Raw genomic sequence first — 17,536 nt, forward strand, 5'->3', positions numbered from 1 at the left:
AGAGAAATAGATAGCTATCTTTTTGAGACATCTTTTTGTTAAAACCAGAGATGTATATTTCAAGTTTTATGTTTTAATTTCCCTTCAGCATGAATGAACGGACTTCCTTGTCTTCTCTTCATGATTCAGGAATTAGCAGTGGCTTCTTGCACAAATAAGAGTAGGAGATGATCGTATGGTTGCCTAGTGCAACAGATTTCTGGGGTTAACAAAGTGAATGTGCCCCTGTTTCTATTCCTTGCCTATAGCAGAATTACAGGCAAACAATTTTATAAGGTATGTGGGATAAGAGCTTCATACTTTCGGAGGCAACCATCATTACCTCCATTTTTTTCATCTGCTTGACAGAAATGAGAGCAGTAACCCTGGTTTACAGGCACTATGTTTCTCAAATTACGTAATTATTTATCTCAATCTCCATATCTCTTGGCAGCAGTGGCCAGAGCTCTGGCTTTGGATCCTTTTGTTGGCAAGATCAAATTTTGTCTTCACTGGTGATAAGCATTTTACTAGTACTGACCAATCAGAATGTTTTTACTTCATCTATATATATGTATTGTTTTCTTTATGCAACTATCTACTTTTTTTTTTTAATTTTAATTAAAGCAAAAAAAACCAATGTTGAAAGCTACCTCACTACCTCTGACCTGTCATATTTTGAAATTGTATTTTATGTTACTCATTTATGAAAAATAAGTACAATATGCAAATGCTGTTGATGATTTAAATGAGGTGGGTTTTTTCCATCCGTGGCTTCTATTCAAAGTGCATTACAATGAGCACTTTTGAATAAAATAACAGTCAGATAAAAAAAATAGTAATAAAAATAAGACAGAGAAAGCACAATAATTTAGTGTGAGCTACAGCTAAATCTTTTACTGTTTTCCTTGTTCTAAAGCATGTTGATGTTTTCTGTGTAGAAACACCCATACCAACTCAGCCAGAAATGGTGGTATACGCTGGCTGTATACCGCTGCATTTGTTTGAAGAGGACATTTTTTCATTAACACGAATGGTAAGATTCTGTGCTCTCAGGACAGGAAAACATTACTTATTTTGTTATCAGAGTGTTTCATTTTGTTGCAACAATGTTGTTAAAAAAGAATATAATAGCACTGTGAAACAGTCACTAGATGATGACTGTCAGTTAAATTTATATTTTGGTGCTTCTGTTTTCTGAACATGCATATTCCTGCCAAAGCCTGCTGATTTTACTCAGTTTTCCTCCACTTTCCTTGGGATCCCAGAAGCTGAAGTCTTGTCAGAGAGGCTAGATGTGCACTAGAAAATGTATCATGATGAGATACTTCTGAGTGGAAAGTCTAATTGTTTTAAGGGCTACTTGAAAACTATGAATTTTAATTTTTTGAAGTCTACAATTAAGACTCTCTGATATACATTTTCCAGTATGTTGCTTGTTCTTGTATAAGAAGTAGCATGTTTGTATCAGTTTCTGTCATTAGTGTTATAACTGGTAAAAGCAGCTGGAAAAAGTGTAGCACTTAATGCAGCTGGGGTAAAAACAACACTTTTAGGCAATTTTGAAGATTAACTGTTATATGTGATATTGTTTTAATTTATTTTAATATAAGGTCTCAGTCAATATTGTCTCTTTGCTAAAAATAAGTAATGCTAGTCATCAAAAAGCAAAGTGGAAGTGGGGGCATGGGCTTGTATCTTTCCTGCCACCTAACACCCTGAGTCTCAAACTTGACTACAGTCTGTTGGGATATAGAAAGTACTGAAAAAGTGGTATGGCAGACCAAATAGGATGAGACAGATGAATCTATATGTCTAAACTAGTGTTTTAGTAAAGACTTGATAGAAAAATGGAAGCTGACAGAAGTTAAATATAGAAGTGTAGAGGATTTGATATGGATAAAACCCCACCATTTTCAAGCTGTATTCAAGGGCTGAGAAAAACTACACTGATTGAAATAAAGTTTAGAAAATAAGTTCACTGGGATAAGAGTTGCTCCCTAAACTTGGAGAAAATTTTGTCATTGACTGCAGTTGTACCAGAATTTACCTCACGAATTTTTGCAGTATCCCTTTTAACTTTACTTTCTAGTATGAATTTCCTTGGATTATGATGACTTGAATTTGTCTTAGTTTGCTCAAATAAAATGAAAAAAAAAAAAAAACCAGTAATTGAGTCATACAAGTGTGTAGTGTACTCAACAGCTAAATTCTCCTTTATGACACCTAACTGGTTATCTTCAAAATCCTTTTCAATCTTGGATATTTTAACTGGCATTTTTAATTTAAATCATTCCCCATTGTTCATCTAACTGACAACTACAACATTGTTCTCTACAGAGTTCATAAATACAGAACCAAAGGAACATTTTAAAGTTAGTAGAAACAGTCAGAGACCTGCTGATGAGTATGCTAAAGAAATGTTATTGGTGATTTATTTAGCATGTAAAAGAAAGCGTGCTTTTAAAATTAAAAGAAAGTACAAATCTTGTAACAGAACTTTCAGTTGTGATGTTAAGTACTAGATCATTATTATTTTAGTGGGAAGAGCACCACTCGATGTCCACATCTAAAATTGTTCTTAAATCTGTTCCTAAGGGTTTTGGTATACAGGTCAACTGAAGTGTCTTTAATGTGTTTTATAAATGGCCCATCAAATAAAAAGCCTAGCTTTAATGATGTGTTGGTTCAAAACAATACATTACGGAGTTTTTACAAATTATCTAAAAGACCAATTGATTTTAGAATTCTACCACTTTATAAATTCAGCATGAAGGAAGGACTTTTTCCCTCAGAAAGTGCTTTTAAGTATGATTATTTGAAAGAAAATATTGTGCCTATTGCTTTCTTACATATTTACTCTCTTCACTTGTATGTTATGGTTATATAAATAAGTTAGAAGAAGTGATGAATCTATTATAAAAAGTAAAATATGTGTCAACACTTCTAAGTATGCTTCTCATGCTGAATATCAAATTTTAATTAGCATGTTTTTGGATAGTCTTGCCAGGTGGACTATATTAATTTTATTTGTTATACAAGCTTTGTGTGCATACTGTTCTTGTTTGTTAGACAGATATAAGGAGAAAGAAGATCTGACCCAGTCAGGTTACCCTTCCATGTTTTGTAGGCTGATTCTTCAGAGAAGATGCGGCAATATGGGCTTTCCCACATACACAGCCATCCTGTCCTGGTCACTACAACTAGGTCCTGTCCTCTGGTAGTACCTCCAGAACCACCACCACTTCCTCCTTGGAAGCTTTTCCGTCTGAAAAAGAAAGTTGTTGTGACATCTGAACCCCAAGGTTTGTCTACTAAAAACTCCAAAATAAATTTGTAATAACACTTTAATTATTTCAGGACCATACTTTTCATCTGTTAGCTTAATTTCAATTGAACTCAATTTTGTATTACTTCCTCTTAGCCATATTTCCTACATGCTTTGAGAAGTGCCTTAATTTATGTTGAAAAAAGTACTCTAGTGGAGCAAATGAAGAGGGGATGTTATCAAAGTAACACAGAAGCTCTCTGATGCAGAGCCATGAAAGCTTCTGAAAACCTTTTAAAAATTTAAAGTATGAGACTAGTCCTGCTGCATCAACTCATGGTTTTAGAGTAATTTTTTTTCTAGGGTTGTCTGTACTGCATAATGGAGTTAGATGCATGACATGGTATAGCTTGAGCATGAAAGTGTTACAGGCAGGCTAGCAAAGTATAGTGGGATAAGAAATAAAGGAAATTGGCAAAGGCAAAAAGTGATGTCATAGTTGTTTTGAGCTAACCTAGCCAACCTTACATATAAATTAGGCACAATTTAATACTTTGCAGGCTGAGGATCAGAGTGTAATGCATTTATTTTTTCATTATATGTCACCTAGAACCACCCCTGTTTTTTCTGTTCCATTCAAGTGCATGGGATGACACTTAGAAAATTATTTGGGGGTGACGAGTCCCCATTGGAAATTATTTCTCAACATTAATAGTATTAAATACTTTTATGAATGTAAATATTTAACAAGTTGCTTTTTTTCCCAGAGCCTGTGGTAGAGAAACCTGAAAAACATGTTGAGATTGCTAGCCTGTTTTTTAAATACAAATTGGATATTATCAAAATCCCAACAGACACGTAAGTATATAATGTAGTTTCAGCATTAGCATTGTGAAAGTGCATTGTGAAAGTGCAATGGCTTATCTTTACTTGTGTCACAGGGAAAAATTTCTCAGATCATGTCTGAAGCACATCATGGCAAAGCACTCTGTTGATGTATTGGTGTCACGTAATTAAGGAGCTATCAGTGAACTGTGCATTTAGGATCAATATAGGCAATACAACAGATAAATTTGTATACTAGACACTTACAAAATGCTAATAAACACCTAAAAACTTCTGAACACCTTCCTGTAGCTAATGCCAAGAAGTTCTAATCAGGCACACAGATGCAAACATACACAATTATGCTCACCCTCCCATCTTTGAGGCTTACAAACACCTCCTGTTTTGGGAGTGCAGCACACACTTCCTGCAGGAGATGCAAGTCTCTGGGCTTAGCTGTTTCTCCCTCAATCTGCTCATGACTGCTCTGCTGAGAAAGCTATCCAGGAGGTAGACATGCACACATGGGTCCCCACTTGTCACACCCAGTACGGACAGGTCCCTTAGGCAGATGTACACTTCTCAGGGCTTCTGGCATAGGAGGACTGAGAGTGATGTCAGGTAAAGACATGTTGCCAGATTCTCTACCTAGTGGGCCCAAAGATATAGACTTTTTGCTAGATTACTTCTGCCAGAAATAAGAATATTCTTTGAAGTATTTCACCTTTATCCTCAAACTACTGGTCTTTTTTTGTTCTAACATATAACAAGGAAATAATTGACTAGCCAGTCAGTATTTTCATAGGAATCACAAGTTTGATATGAAACACTTAATGTTTATGAATAAAATAGGCTGTTCTCTGTTCGTGATTGTTACAACAGGCCTGAGAGTGCAGATGAAGAAGCTCATGGTCAAAACACAGCTTTGTATAAATGCCTTGTGTTAAAGACTATTTGGAAGTCCTATAAACCCTTGAAAACCAAAGTCTTTACATAGGGTGTCTTAGAGAATTTTCAGAAATTGTTACATACATTACTTCCAGTCAATATTCCATGTTCAGCATAATACTTGCTCCCTGACAAGAAAATAAAGATTCCCATAAAATGCATCAGAGCTGTGGTTTTTTCCCTAGGACACACTGCATAATGCACTTCTGTCAGGCTTCAGCGTATGATGTGAAAATTCAGACAAGTTCTAGAATTATTCATCCTGTCTCTTTTACTCTGATTGAGCTTCTGTCATGAAGAATTGAATGTGTCTTATACTCAGTGTACCCTGAAAGGTTTGTGTCTTTCTGGAGGATATGTCTTTTCTTGAGACTTGAGGCCAACCGTAAATTGTTGGAGATCTGTGTATTTTCTTAGGGTGTGTACACCTTTTTTTTGGTACATCACTAAATAAACTGACTAAATTACATATGTGGCAGGTTCTACTTTTTGGTCATCATAATTGGACAGACTGATAATGGACCTTTAGCTAGATATTTTTAATTATTTTTGAACAGCAGCATTTGTCCATGAATGATGTGACCTTGGAATATTCTGGGAATGTAATTGTTTTGCTGATACAGTTGCATTTTGTTAGTTAAATGTACCTAAATTACTACTTGTTTTCAAACAGTAGGAGTAGTAATATATTATAATGCTCTAAGCAATTATCAGGCTATCAAAGTAATGGGAGATTTGATAATGAAGATGTTGAAGTATTTGCACTTTAACAGATTTTATATTGTTTTTTCATATTTGATAGATTGCTTCATGGTCAACTTAGCTCATTTGGGGAAGGATAGTTAATTTAATATGCTAAGTTTCCATGACAATTGGCTACTTTAATCTTTGTGATTTAATTAACAGGTAGTAGCCAAAAATATATAGCAGGTATTAGCATTGCATTCAAATAATATAGCTGTGTAAATAAGATAAGGGACTTAGATACACAATTTGGACTGAAAGTTTTTAATCTCTTCCTCTTCCACTAATAAATTATTTTGAAACACTTAAAGGGAAGATAATTTTGACTGTTACTGCAAAAGATCTTGATCTTTCATTATCTCAGTCTTTAGAAAGGGGGCTAGATAACACATGCTTTGATTTTAATTTGTTCTTTATTGCTCAAATAGCATAATTACACACTTAAGTCTAATTAGTATGTATGCAAAATTGTTTTGGTCTTGTTCTTCTAGTTCTTCACTTAACAAGCAAAGAGTTACTTATATTTCCTACAGTTTTTACTCCTGCCTCCAGTGAAGTAGCAACAGAGCTTTCTTTTGTTAGCACCAGAATAGACCTGCACAGGTTTCCTTGGTTATCCTGTGTATTGGGGGTCTGGTAGCTATGGAGACCCATTTTGAGGGAAAAGACAAAGAGTATTCTGACAAAAAACATTTTAATTTTTTGCCTTATCTCCACTGAAGTAGTGTTTTTTTTTCTTGTCTAGGGGCCATAGTAATTTATTCACTTCTGACATTATCATCTAGTTTTCAGCTGGCTTGGGTTATGCTTTTTTGAGGGTCAATTAAGAGGTCTTTCTGTCATAGGTTTGTGTGTAGTGCCAAGCCAGTAATGACAAGAAATATATGAAGATATGGATTCTGTGTTGCCCTAGGAATCTTCCAAAATAAAGGACACACAAACTAACTATTTTGTTAAGGATATGAAGACTTACGAAATTATGAAGACTGTCATTTGAAAGAAAATGTATGGATTAAAGTGTTTGCATTCTTTTTCATTATTTAGCTACTTTCCACAGTCTGGCCTCAAAAAAGGATTTCATACTACATCCCGTCTCACTTCTGTTACTGAAACTGATGAAAATGAAAGTGACAGTAATGGGGATATGAATCAAAATGGGAGACACTCAAATGCAAAAGATTATTCTCAGGTAATAATATTTCTATTTTTTAAAACTTGACCTAGTTTTATATTACAAAGGAGAGTGAAAGATAAAACTATTTAATACTGAAATATATGTTTTCAAAGACATTTCAGAAAGCTTTTTCCTTTGCTATTTAACTAACTTCCCTACCCTTTCCACTTTATAGTTACATTGATGTGTATTGGTTGGGAAATCTTTCTTAGTGCCTTTTCTTTAACTTTCTTTTTTATCATTTTCCCTCACATTATAACACTTCTATTGCTAACACTGTCTTGGTTTTGCTCTTCAAAATCCTTTTGATGGGAGTATCATAAGAAGATAGTCAGCAGTGTTTTAAATAACTCTTACTTTATATTATGAATAGTTTATTTCTACTGCAGTGCAAGATGTACCTAGGCATGTGACTAGAAAAATTTAAACTTTATTAACAAATGCCTTAAAATGGCATCATCATTTAGGACTGAATGGAAGGACTTCTGCTAGATCTGGAAAAAGATGTAAGGCTTCACTGCTCAGTTGGCCTGCTCTTAGATTTCAGAATCTCTGCATTCTAAAGGAACCTTCAGCTATGATTTGGAGCCTCAAGGTTCCTGTGCAACTCTGTGAGGGAATGACATTCCTCCAAACAGGTTCACTGGCTGCAGCACTGACTACAAGTTGGCTCAAACCACCCAAGCCAATGCTAGTTGCTAGGTAGATGTCTCCACTGTAATTTTCCAATTATTTTTCCAGTTAATCTTACCAAAGTTTAATGAAACATTACCAGGATGACTTTGGGGAGTTGTAATTACTGCTTTTTATAATACTTTTTTTTTGTTTGTTTCTGTTTTTAAATTGAATGTGTATATACTACCAAAGTCTGCTTTTAGATAAATCTTCAACAAAATGCTCCTTCTAATATTTAAATCTTACAGGCTTAACAGATAAAAAGTGATACTTTCAAAGACTTTCTGAGCAGTACATTTCATGAAAGAATATTTCATATAGGGAAATAGTTTGCAACATAGAGAAATAAAGACTTAAATAGTCACTTAAAAAGAAATAAACAGAGCTCCACTGAAGTTGTTTCATTTGCTCAATGCCTACAAAGTAACTCAATGTGGCAATGTGCCAGCATCTCTTCAATTTCATTCTGACTGCAGCAAACACTACTCAGAAGACCATTTGATAGATTTCTCTTTTGGCTTTAAATTCTTTAATGAATGGGAAGTAATTTTCTATGTGATTTTTGGAGTGTCTATTTATATTTCCTCTGCAAAGTACCTTCATACCATTTTTATATTTCCCCTCTGTATATATACTGTGTGTTTAGATAATGTACATGTGTGGATATCATTAGTAGATTTAATGATTTTAAAATAAAGCTATTCTGCAGTGAAGAAGAATGCTTTACAATAGAATATATCTATGACCTGTGATGCTGTGATATACTTAGCTATTCAGTATTTTGTCTACATTTTATAATAAACAGTAGCCTAATTAGTATTTCAATAGTACTTTGCCTTTAAAAGTATTTTAAATAGTGGTATCATACAAAAATCATTACAAAAAGCAGCAGGGTAAAAAGGAGCTGTAAGTATGTCTTGGTTTAGGACAAATCTGGAAGTAAACCTCCAGATGAGGTCCCTCTGGAAAGCAAATTTGAGTGGCCCCTCCTCCCCACCAGTTTGGGAAAGATTACCTTGGGGAAAAGTGGGAAAAAACTGTTTATTTAAGAAGCAAAGTATTCACAAACACGAAAAAAAAAAATGAATAATATTGAACAATGAAACCTCTTGCTGTTCTGAAGAGATGGAAAATTCAGAAAGTCCTTTTTGTGCGCTGTAGCTCAGCTTTCTCAGTCTCTTATCAGTCCCTCCTGTGCTGGAAATGCCGTGTCCCAGGCCCCAATGGGCCACAGTGTGAGCTTCCGATATTTTTTCTAAATTTTCTGTCCAAAACCAGTTTGAACAGTTCCAAAAAAAAACACCTCAAGCTACGGTCCAAAAAACCTCTCTGCTTCAGCTAGCAAAAAAACTAACTAAAATCAAAAGAAAGCACTTTCTCACTGTCCATGCTGCAAGCAACATGCAGCAAAAGAAAGAATGCAAACCAAGTGCAATCTCTGCAAACTCTGTGCTTCTTCTTCCCCCTTCACTCTCAGAACCAATCTTAAAAGTGCAAAACTTAATATCCAACATAAACAGAACAGACAATTAAAATACAAGCTTCATAAAATCTCCCTAAAACAAAGTAGCATCTTCTAACATATAATTGCAAAGTAACATATAATAATTATTGTTTTCATTACTTCAGTCTTTAGATGTACAAATATAGGTTTGGCTAGTTGCAAATTAATAGGAGTTTATGTGCTGGAAGCATCAAAGGAGTGTGAAACATCCCTTAGATTTTCTGCTCTAGTCCAAGAGTGATTTAGAAGGCTGGTCTGTCACAGTAGGACATGCAGTCAAGGAGAGACAAGGGCAAGTATGAAAATACATGAGAGAGACACTGATAAAGCTGGAATGGTTGGAAGAAGACATGAATGTGATGTAGGCAGAGGGCAATCTGATTCAGGCATGAAATGTAAGAAGTTATGAACAGCTAATTGACTTGTACATGAACTTTACTTTTGCCTCAATTTAAACCTCAGTTGAAAAATGCTGTACCTGTTAATAGCTAGAGTATGCAAGGAGAACTTAATTTTTACAGATTAAAGAAGAAAATGGTTTTTAACTTGGAGAACAATTTTTTTTTTCACATATTAAATCTTTTCATTAACAAAATTATGTGGATACTTCTCGCAAATTCATAAAGGACGAGCTTGCTTTCTGTAGTTTTTAAACTTGATATAATAATATATACTTTTTAAAAACAAATCAATTAGTGAGTAAAAAAACAAACACTGAAAGAGAAACTTTGATATCCTGAACTCACTATATTATTGCTAATTTTTAGAATTTTGTATTGCAATATACTGAATGTGAATAACCTTGTCTCCATTTTAAACTGTGTGATTACTAGTCAGGAGACATCTGCTTTAAAACCTTTGATACAGATTTGGTAAATCTTTGGGATACAGCAGTTCTATGCTTTAAGCTGACTGAAATTCAGTCAGCTGCTGTGCCAGATGCTCGAGAAGTTTAAATTGGCATATTTCAATTCTCTCTAATGTAAACTGCATGAAGTAACATTACTTGAATATCTGAATCACTGTTCCTAAGATCTGTTGTCACAGAAACAGAGATGAGTGATACATGAAAGACAAAATTCTGGGAGCGGGGTGTACCTTCTTTGAAAAATATGAAGTTGAAAGGCATGCCATTATCCCTCATGTCCTCAAAGTATTCTTGCCAAAAAATAGAAATGCTTCATTATTGAATTTTTCAAATTTTTTTTGGTTTTTTTTTGTTGGTTTTTTGTTTGTTTGTTTGTTTGTTTTGTTTTTGTTTTTTTTTTTTCTCTGACTTTCCCATTCACTGATTTTACAGTCCTGGAAGCATTTGGATTTGCATTAGGAAAAAATATTTTAAAATATCTCATTTTGGTAGTTTAATTGATCTTGAAACACCGTTCTTAGGAAAATGTATTTTGTTAATTTTTTGTTTAAAAACTCTATAACATAGGGCCAAATTCTTATATGGAGAGGCTTTCTTTTATTCTTGTTCAGTAGGAAATTAAGTAATTTATAAGTGTAGCACACATTGAAATACATGTAAAAGTATTTTGTGGCCAGGAAAAAAACAAAGCCATCATCATATATAAATTGCACAGTCTTGCAGATTTCTGCAACAGTAATTTTGTCAAGCATTTCTGAGAAAAATATTATCCTGGAACAGATAGATGTTTCCTTGTAGATCTGCCATTCAAAAGCCTACTTGAGTATTCTTCATTGGGGTGAATTTTTTGATAGAACTTATCTCCAATTCCATTGAGAATAAGGATCCATGTGTTCTGTTTGGGGAAATGCAAAGCAAGAAAATCAGAATATGTTTACCATCAGTATGTGCAATGGCTACTAGATATTTTAATATACTGACCTGATTGCCATACATCTTAAGCAGAACACTCATATTTCTCTTTGTGGCTTCTTCAGTGTCAAGCTCCCTGGCAATGCTAATTTCTAGCACAAAAGTGTTAGAGTTTCCACTCTCTCCCAGTGACACAATACAAAAAACTTGTTCTTTAGTGTTCATGTTTCCTTTATGGTTTTTCTTCAGTCTGTCAATTATATATTCAAACTCAGTTTTATCTTCTCGTGTGCAACTGATACCATTCTATTTAATTTGCACGCTCTGTTGTGTGCTCTTTTCATGTTTCCCATAGACATTACTGACTGCTGTGTCATAACAAGCTTTTTCTTCTTTTCTCTCCAATCCTTCTTGTGTTGTATTTCATAAGAGCTACAAATTGGTATTGAGTCACCAGGAGAGCTAGGTAGGAAATAAATCTATTTTCCTCACAAATTTTATCATATTGAAAATTACTTCACCCTGCATAAAATGGAAATTCCCTAATTATTATTTTCAGGGAAAAATTATGCATGACATATGAGGCACGTGAATTAGAAGAGGGACTTGAGAAGAGGCATTTAGACATTTGTGATATAGAGGCACTTTGATGCACGCACAGTTATCTACTTGCACATACATATTGGGCAGCTTCAACATTAGAGACTGAGTAAAAGAGGTGCCAAATTTGTAATCCAGTATTTTTAAGCTATTTCTATATCTCAGTTTGTGCACAGCTTTGCAGATGTTTGTTCTTTTATAACATTTCCTTTTTTGAAAGCCCACCTCTGTTACCTACTCTCACATTGCAGGTAAAATGAGAACTGATGTTCCATTTAGTGAACGCAGTGACTGAGGAATAAAAAAAAGACTCTCCAAATGACTGTAAATGCAAAACTCTTTGATGATATAACTCTCAGGTCAACATCAAACCTTGAAATTTAATAGAAGTTTAGACCTTAAGAAATATTTTTGGTTGTCTTTGTCTTTTTGAAGGAATTGAAATTGATTTTTTTCTTAAAAAAGTGTACCTGAAACTTTATTCCTTCACCTGCACTTATAGTCAGAGAGCTTATTTGTTTAAGACTTCTGTTTTTCACAGAAAAACTGATGTGTTAAGTTGTGCCTTGCATAATTTGTACAATAGAAAAGGCAACTGTTTTTATAAGAATATGAGATAAATTTTAAAACTTACTGTTTGGTAGATTTGAATAACATAAAAATATAGCTAATATTAGGAGGCTGAAAAATAGGAATTAAATTCTTGAACATATGATAGCTATAAAATTATGAATTACCATGATTTTTTACAAATATGCATTAATGATTATGAAATTTAAGATATGATAAATTAGATTTTTAAGCATCTACAGAATTTTCATTCAGATTTCCCATTCATTGAAGGAAGAACAATTATTTCTCCCGAAATATGTGTGCCTCGTTCCATCTTCACACCTGGATCTAAGTATTTTCTGATTTATTTCTTTATAAGATGCTGTGGCAGCAGAGCTGACTTTTCAGGCAATGTGTGTTCATTAAGGAGGAAAAATGCTTTATTTTCTATTTCTGTGCCAATGTCTTAGGCACAGTACATGAGGCAGTAGCATAAAAGAATGAGAACTTTCTTGACACTCCAGTTGTCTCCAAGTCAATGAAGATTAGGTAGATGAACACATCCTGTACCATTGAAAAAGCAGGCAGCTTTTGACTCTGTGTTATGTTTGTGCTCCAAAAACTGAGTAAATGAACCTATGGGGGTCTCTACACAGCTGTGGTTAGACTGGCTTCACAGCTCAGACTGCATGAAGTTACTAAGCATCCAGATTTTCCAGGGCACATTCTCCTTCTTTACTGGAAATTCTGTTGATGCAATTTTTGAGGATTTTCTGTATCACTCCAGGCTTTCCTGCTGCCAATTGTTAGTACTGACAAAGTAGCCCTATATTAAGCTACCTCATGTCCATACTAGAAGCATGGATCATGTGTACTATCCATGAGCACTGTATTGGGCAGAAAGTGCTAGACTTGTTGTACAGATGTTGCAGTCTCCAAGGCTTATACAGTAGACCTTATCCCTTTTGTACTTTGGACATGCCCAGGATTTCTGAGAAGAAACTCGATAAATTGTACAGCTGACATGTATCTGTTTGGTAAGTCCTGTGACTCCCACAAGAAATTTGGCAACACTGAAATTTTGAAAGTTGTAGGCTCACATGGAGAAATATGACAGCTCTGTGCATGTGTACTTCCAAAGTCACAGTTTAAAGGGAAGAGATAGTCCATGTGATTTTGCAGACTCATCTGCTGAGACATGACTCTCAATAGGACATGACAAGTGATCACAGCTTGACTTGTTCTCAACAGTTTTGTGTACAGAATTCTGCAAACAGGAGCTGAAGTACATGGATATTTGTGAGATGTGTCCTTTTCAGCTCATAGAAAAACAATAAATCTTAAAAATAACTGTAAAATGCAATATATTTCCATTACTAAATTCTTAACCCAAGTGTTAACAATTTCAGCAGTGTCTTAATTTTTCTCTTAATTGCTCTTTATTTGAGATCTATCCTCAGCTTTGACTCATGAACATTAGAAAAAACAAAAGTCCATAACAGACTTGGAATAGAATTTCAGATTTGTGCTGTGCAAAATGGGACTTCCAAATTCCCAAAATAAACAATATTACAGTTAAATTATGCATATAAAATTATTTGCCACTTACAGTTTTGGGATAGAGACTCTTAAATCTGTAGTTTATTTGCTCAGCTCCTTCCTTTGTTAATTCAGAGAATATCAAACACCTAACATTTTTCCAAGATTCCTGAGCCTGTTCCCATGTCCTGAGCCCACAAGGATTCTGTAAAATGCTGCAGGAAGACTTTTACTGGAGATAGAAATTAAAGTAGGAAGCCATAAGGTTTTCCTCTAAGGAAACATTCACAGGTCCCTTCACATAGTGTATGCAGGGTAGTCTGTAATAGGAGGGTTGAGACAGACCTGGATTTCCAGCACGATCACTTCGTGCAAGATTTAGGTACTGTTATGACCTACCACCCAGTCTAATTCAGACTGTCTAAATTATGTCTGTCTGCCCCTCAAAATATATTTCTTGACTGTACTAAAGAAGTATAAAAGCTACAAGTCAGCATAGCTTCCACAGCTCCTCTTTAAAATGCAGAACAGAAAATCACTGTGTGTGTCCAGCTGCTGGCCAGGTCAATGCTACCAGCTTCAGCATCGGCACCTTTAACACATGTGAAGATATATGAGGGTATGTATGAGGAGTTTGAGTGGGGAGAAGAGTGACAAATCTGGGTAAAGGGAGACTTAGGATGAAATGAAGCTTGCAAATTTGTTTGTAATAGCTTTTTTTAGGCTTTAATATTTGTCTTTGCAAAGGCAAAGCTGGTCCAGCTAAGCCATTAATAGTACCACATTCAAATAGGAAGTGAACTGGAAACTGCCAAGTCTTTCTCCTGCCCAAACTCACAAAAGAAAAAAAAAGAGGTGGAAATGACTCTTTCAGTGTGTGTCATATTGCAGACAAGAGGGCAGTCAGAAGGAAGGATGACTAGGCACACGTTTTTAAATCAAAGATTTGAATCTCTCAAAGACTAGGACCCTGTCTTTGTAAATGTAATGAGTGGACTTTCTGAAAGGCTGGCTAACTAGCTGGCATTTGGACTTCAAGTGTCAGCAGCTATATTGCATTCATATTAGTTCAGCAGTTCTAGCTTGGAGCTGGGGTTGACCAGGATAAAATTGTTTGCCAAAAGCATTAAAAAAAAGAGGCTACTTTTTTTTTATACAGTGATAGAAAACAAATGATGCTATTGTAATTGAGAATTCTGTTGCTAATTACAGTTGTGTACTGTCACTTGCACAGCAAGAAATGCTTGTTGGAAAAGGAGTCCTCTATCTATTTTTCAAGAATGGAAACAGAAAAAAATTGAATTGGTTGTAGAATATGAATATTAGTTCTTAGAATAAAACTTACTTTATTGTCAAAAAACAGTAATATCAAAGAACATTGTTTTAATAATGAAGTGTTATATGAAACAGCTTTTATGTCACATTGCAGATGATATGTACTTCTCTAGAAAAACATCAATCTGTCTGTTGCTGATATAGATGTAGGTATTATGGTGAAATTTGCTACTTTTATTTTTCATTTAAAAATGCAGCCCAAACCCATGATGATAACTTACCAGCTTGTTTCTCTGTCTCTGGAAGAACTGCCCCAAAATCAGGTATTTTCTCTAACACAATATTACAAGATTATAATGACCATGGTTACTTTTCCTTGTTTTGTTTTTTTCACATATAGGAGACCATTCCCTTATTGCAACAAAATGCAGAGGTACTCAGTGAAGGTAAGGGTGTGTAAAGTTTATAGTCAGAGTTTTACCATTCCCATGTTGTTTGGTGTCAGTGTTAATCCTCATGTACATACATCAGCAGTCTTATTTATGGGTGTTGGTTTTACAAGAAAAGATTTCAAAGAATGGGTAGTTGTATATATAACTACGTAATATATTCAGTTTCGTGTTCAAAAATATTCAAGCACTTCTCATAAGTTACTCTCCAGGAAAATATGATGGATTTTGAACAGAGAGTTCTTTTTTTAAGAAGTGTGAATTATAGTATTTCCTTTTTTTTTCCTGAAAAATGGCAAAAAAACCCCAAAAACCAGCTTTCATTTTAATGTGTGTTCCTTTGAAATGTGTTTTACATCATCATTTGAACAGTATTCAATTTTTTTTCAAAACGAATACTGCATTTTTTAAATTACTTTGAATGTTTGAAGGATTTGGTCACAAAAATAAGAGGCTCTTAAAAATAAGAGCACTGCCGTTGTTTTACTAGAAGCCTAACACCCATTCTAGCTTAAACTGAAGAGAAAGTCTAGATTTTTCTGCTTTCAAGTAGTTTTTCCATAGTTGAAGGAAAGGAAAAAGGCCTTTGATGCCTTTCCTTATACTGCCTTTCTTTCAGTTCTTGAAAACTAGGTGCAAACTAATTTAGAGCCACATATTAACTCTGTGTGTATTGGCGATAATGAAATATTACAAAGCACATTTAAATATAAATTATGTATGTTTCTAATAGCTTTCTCATTTGTTATACCTTATGTTTGAATATTACCTCATCTTTTTTCCTCAGCAAGCATTCTAAATTAATAACTGTTCAGTTCTTCTATTCTCAGTTGCTGAACTATCTCAAAACTTCTTTTTGGACCAGGTCAAACATTTTCAGTAACTACTTATATGAACCTCAGAGAATAAATGTAGAGAAAGTTACATTACAGCACAAAAAGTTATTGAGCGATTGCAAAATCTGGCTACATATCTCCGTGTTTATATTTTGTTATGAATCTGACCTTAATTCTGATTTTCTGATGTGATTTAGTTCAAATCTCTTTCTGTTTAGAAGTAGTTAGACTGATTTGTGTGAGTAGCATCACAGGGGTATAAAGTACCAGAGGCAAGGCTAGGCCTTTTTGTCCTCCAAATTTCTCTGCATTTCTTTCTGTGGGTTGTAAAATATTGCCTCATTAACCTTTCACTGAATAGGAGCTTTGGACAAGGGGATATATTTTTCTTTATGTAGATGAATTTAGGTTTGCAGAAATCACATGTATGTATACCTAACTAGCTGATATTGAAGATTCTAGGGCACAGTTCAATATGTGGTAGTTTACTGAGGCAGACTGCTTAAGCAGTTGCAGATGCAAACCCTATATTTCTGTATAGAGTTGCTTCAGTCACCATTTGAGTTCTTTAGGTTAGTGGGATAGCTTTTAGTTTTAAACTGTATGCATAATAACTGATGTATGGGTAATTTTCTTGTAATTTTAGGATAATTTTTGAGAATTACACTAGTTTAAATTGCATATCATCACTCTATTGGCTCTGTGTGTCTTTTTGTCTTTGCAGAAGAACATGACAATATCAGTTTAAGTACAAAACAAGCATCAGAAAGAGCTGATACGGATATGAAGAGCCAGACAGGGACTAAATCAAAGGATGAAACAGCATCAGAAAATATTTCAGTTTCCAGGGAAACCTGGATTACCTTTGAAGACTTCTGTGCTTGTTTCCAGTAAGGAATAGAGGAATTGGGTTTTATTCCATACAATATACTGTATTACAGTGGTAAAATTAAAAACATGGCTATATAAAAATTGCATCTTCAAAAGAGGTCTTCTTTGTATAGCTACCCTGCCTTTCAGGGTGACTTCAAGGCTACTCTTCAGACCAGATGTACTGTCCCTGTTGACAGTGGGTCTGTGGCTGCAGCCCTGCTCTGTGCCTTGGGTATGTCCTCCAGAATACAGTGGAGAGCACAACCACCAGCTCCATAAAGCAGCTGGCAGACTGCAGCTGGGGTGGAAGATTGTAGGTCATGGAGTGTTGTGGCCATTAGGTGCTTTTACCCCCCATGAGGCACTGGGCAGGCATAGTCTGCATCAAGACAACACAATTCTAAAGAAAAAAAAATTAAAATCTGTTGCCTTCAGCAGAGCTTTGCTTGATCAACTAGATGTTTTATCTCACTCCCTTTTCAATATAATTTCAAGGCATTTATGCCTCTGAAAAC

General features: G+C 34.8%; 1 protein-coding gene across 1 annotated transcript in view; it reads left to right on the forward strand.

The window, feature by feature from the left end:
• Positions 1 to 17,536, forward strand: part of ADGB (androglobin) — a 99,892-nt gene that overhangs the window by 35,727 nt on the left and 46,629 nt on the right. Inside the window, exons 10-15 of the mRNA XM_041423501.1 lie at positions 921 to 1,015; positions 3,110 to 3,284; positions 4,015 to 4,105; positions 6,809 to 6,953; positions 15,264 to 15,309; positions 16,873 to 17,038. Coding sequence (XP_041279435.1) covers positions 921 to 1,015; positions 3,110 to 3,284; positions 4,015 to 4,105; positions 6,809 to 6,953; positions 15,264 to 15,309; positions 16,873 to 17,038 — 718 coding nt within the window. The remainder of the gene's footprint in view (positions 1 to 920; positions 1,016 to 3,109; positions 3,285 to 4,014; positions 4,106 to 6,808; positions 6,954 to 15,263; positions 15,310 to 16,872; positions 17,039 to 17,536) is intronic.

The sequence above is a fragment of the Onychostruthus taczanowskii genome, unplaced genomic scaffold (assembly GCF_017590055.1).
Source record: "Onychostruthus taczanowskii isolate IOZ18803 unplaced genomic scaffold, ASM1759005v1 scaffold78, whole genome shotgun sequence".
Classification (NCBI taxonomy): Eukaryota; Metazoa; Chordata; class Aves; order Passeriformes; family Passeridae; genus Onychostruthus; species Onychostruthus taczanowskii.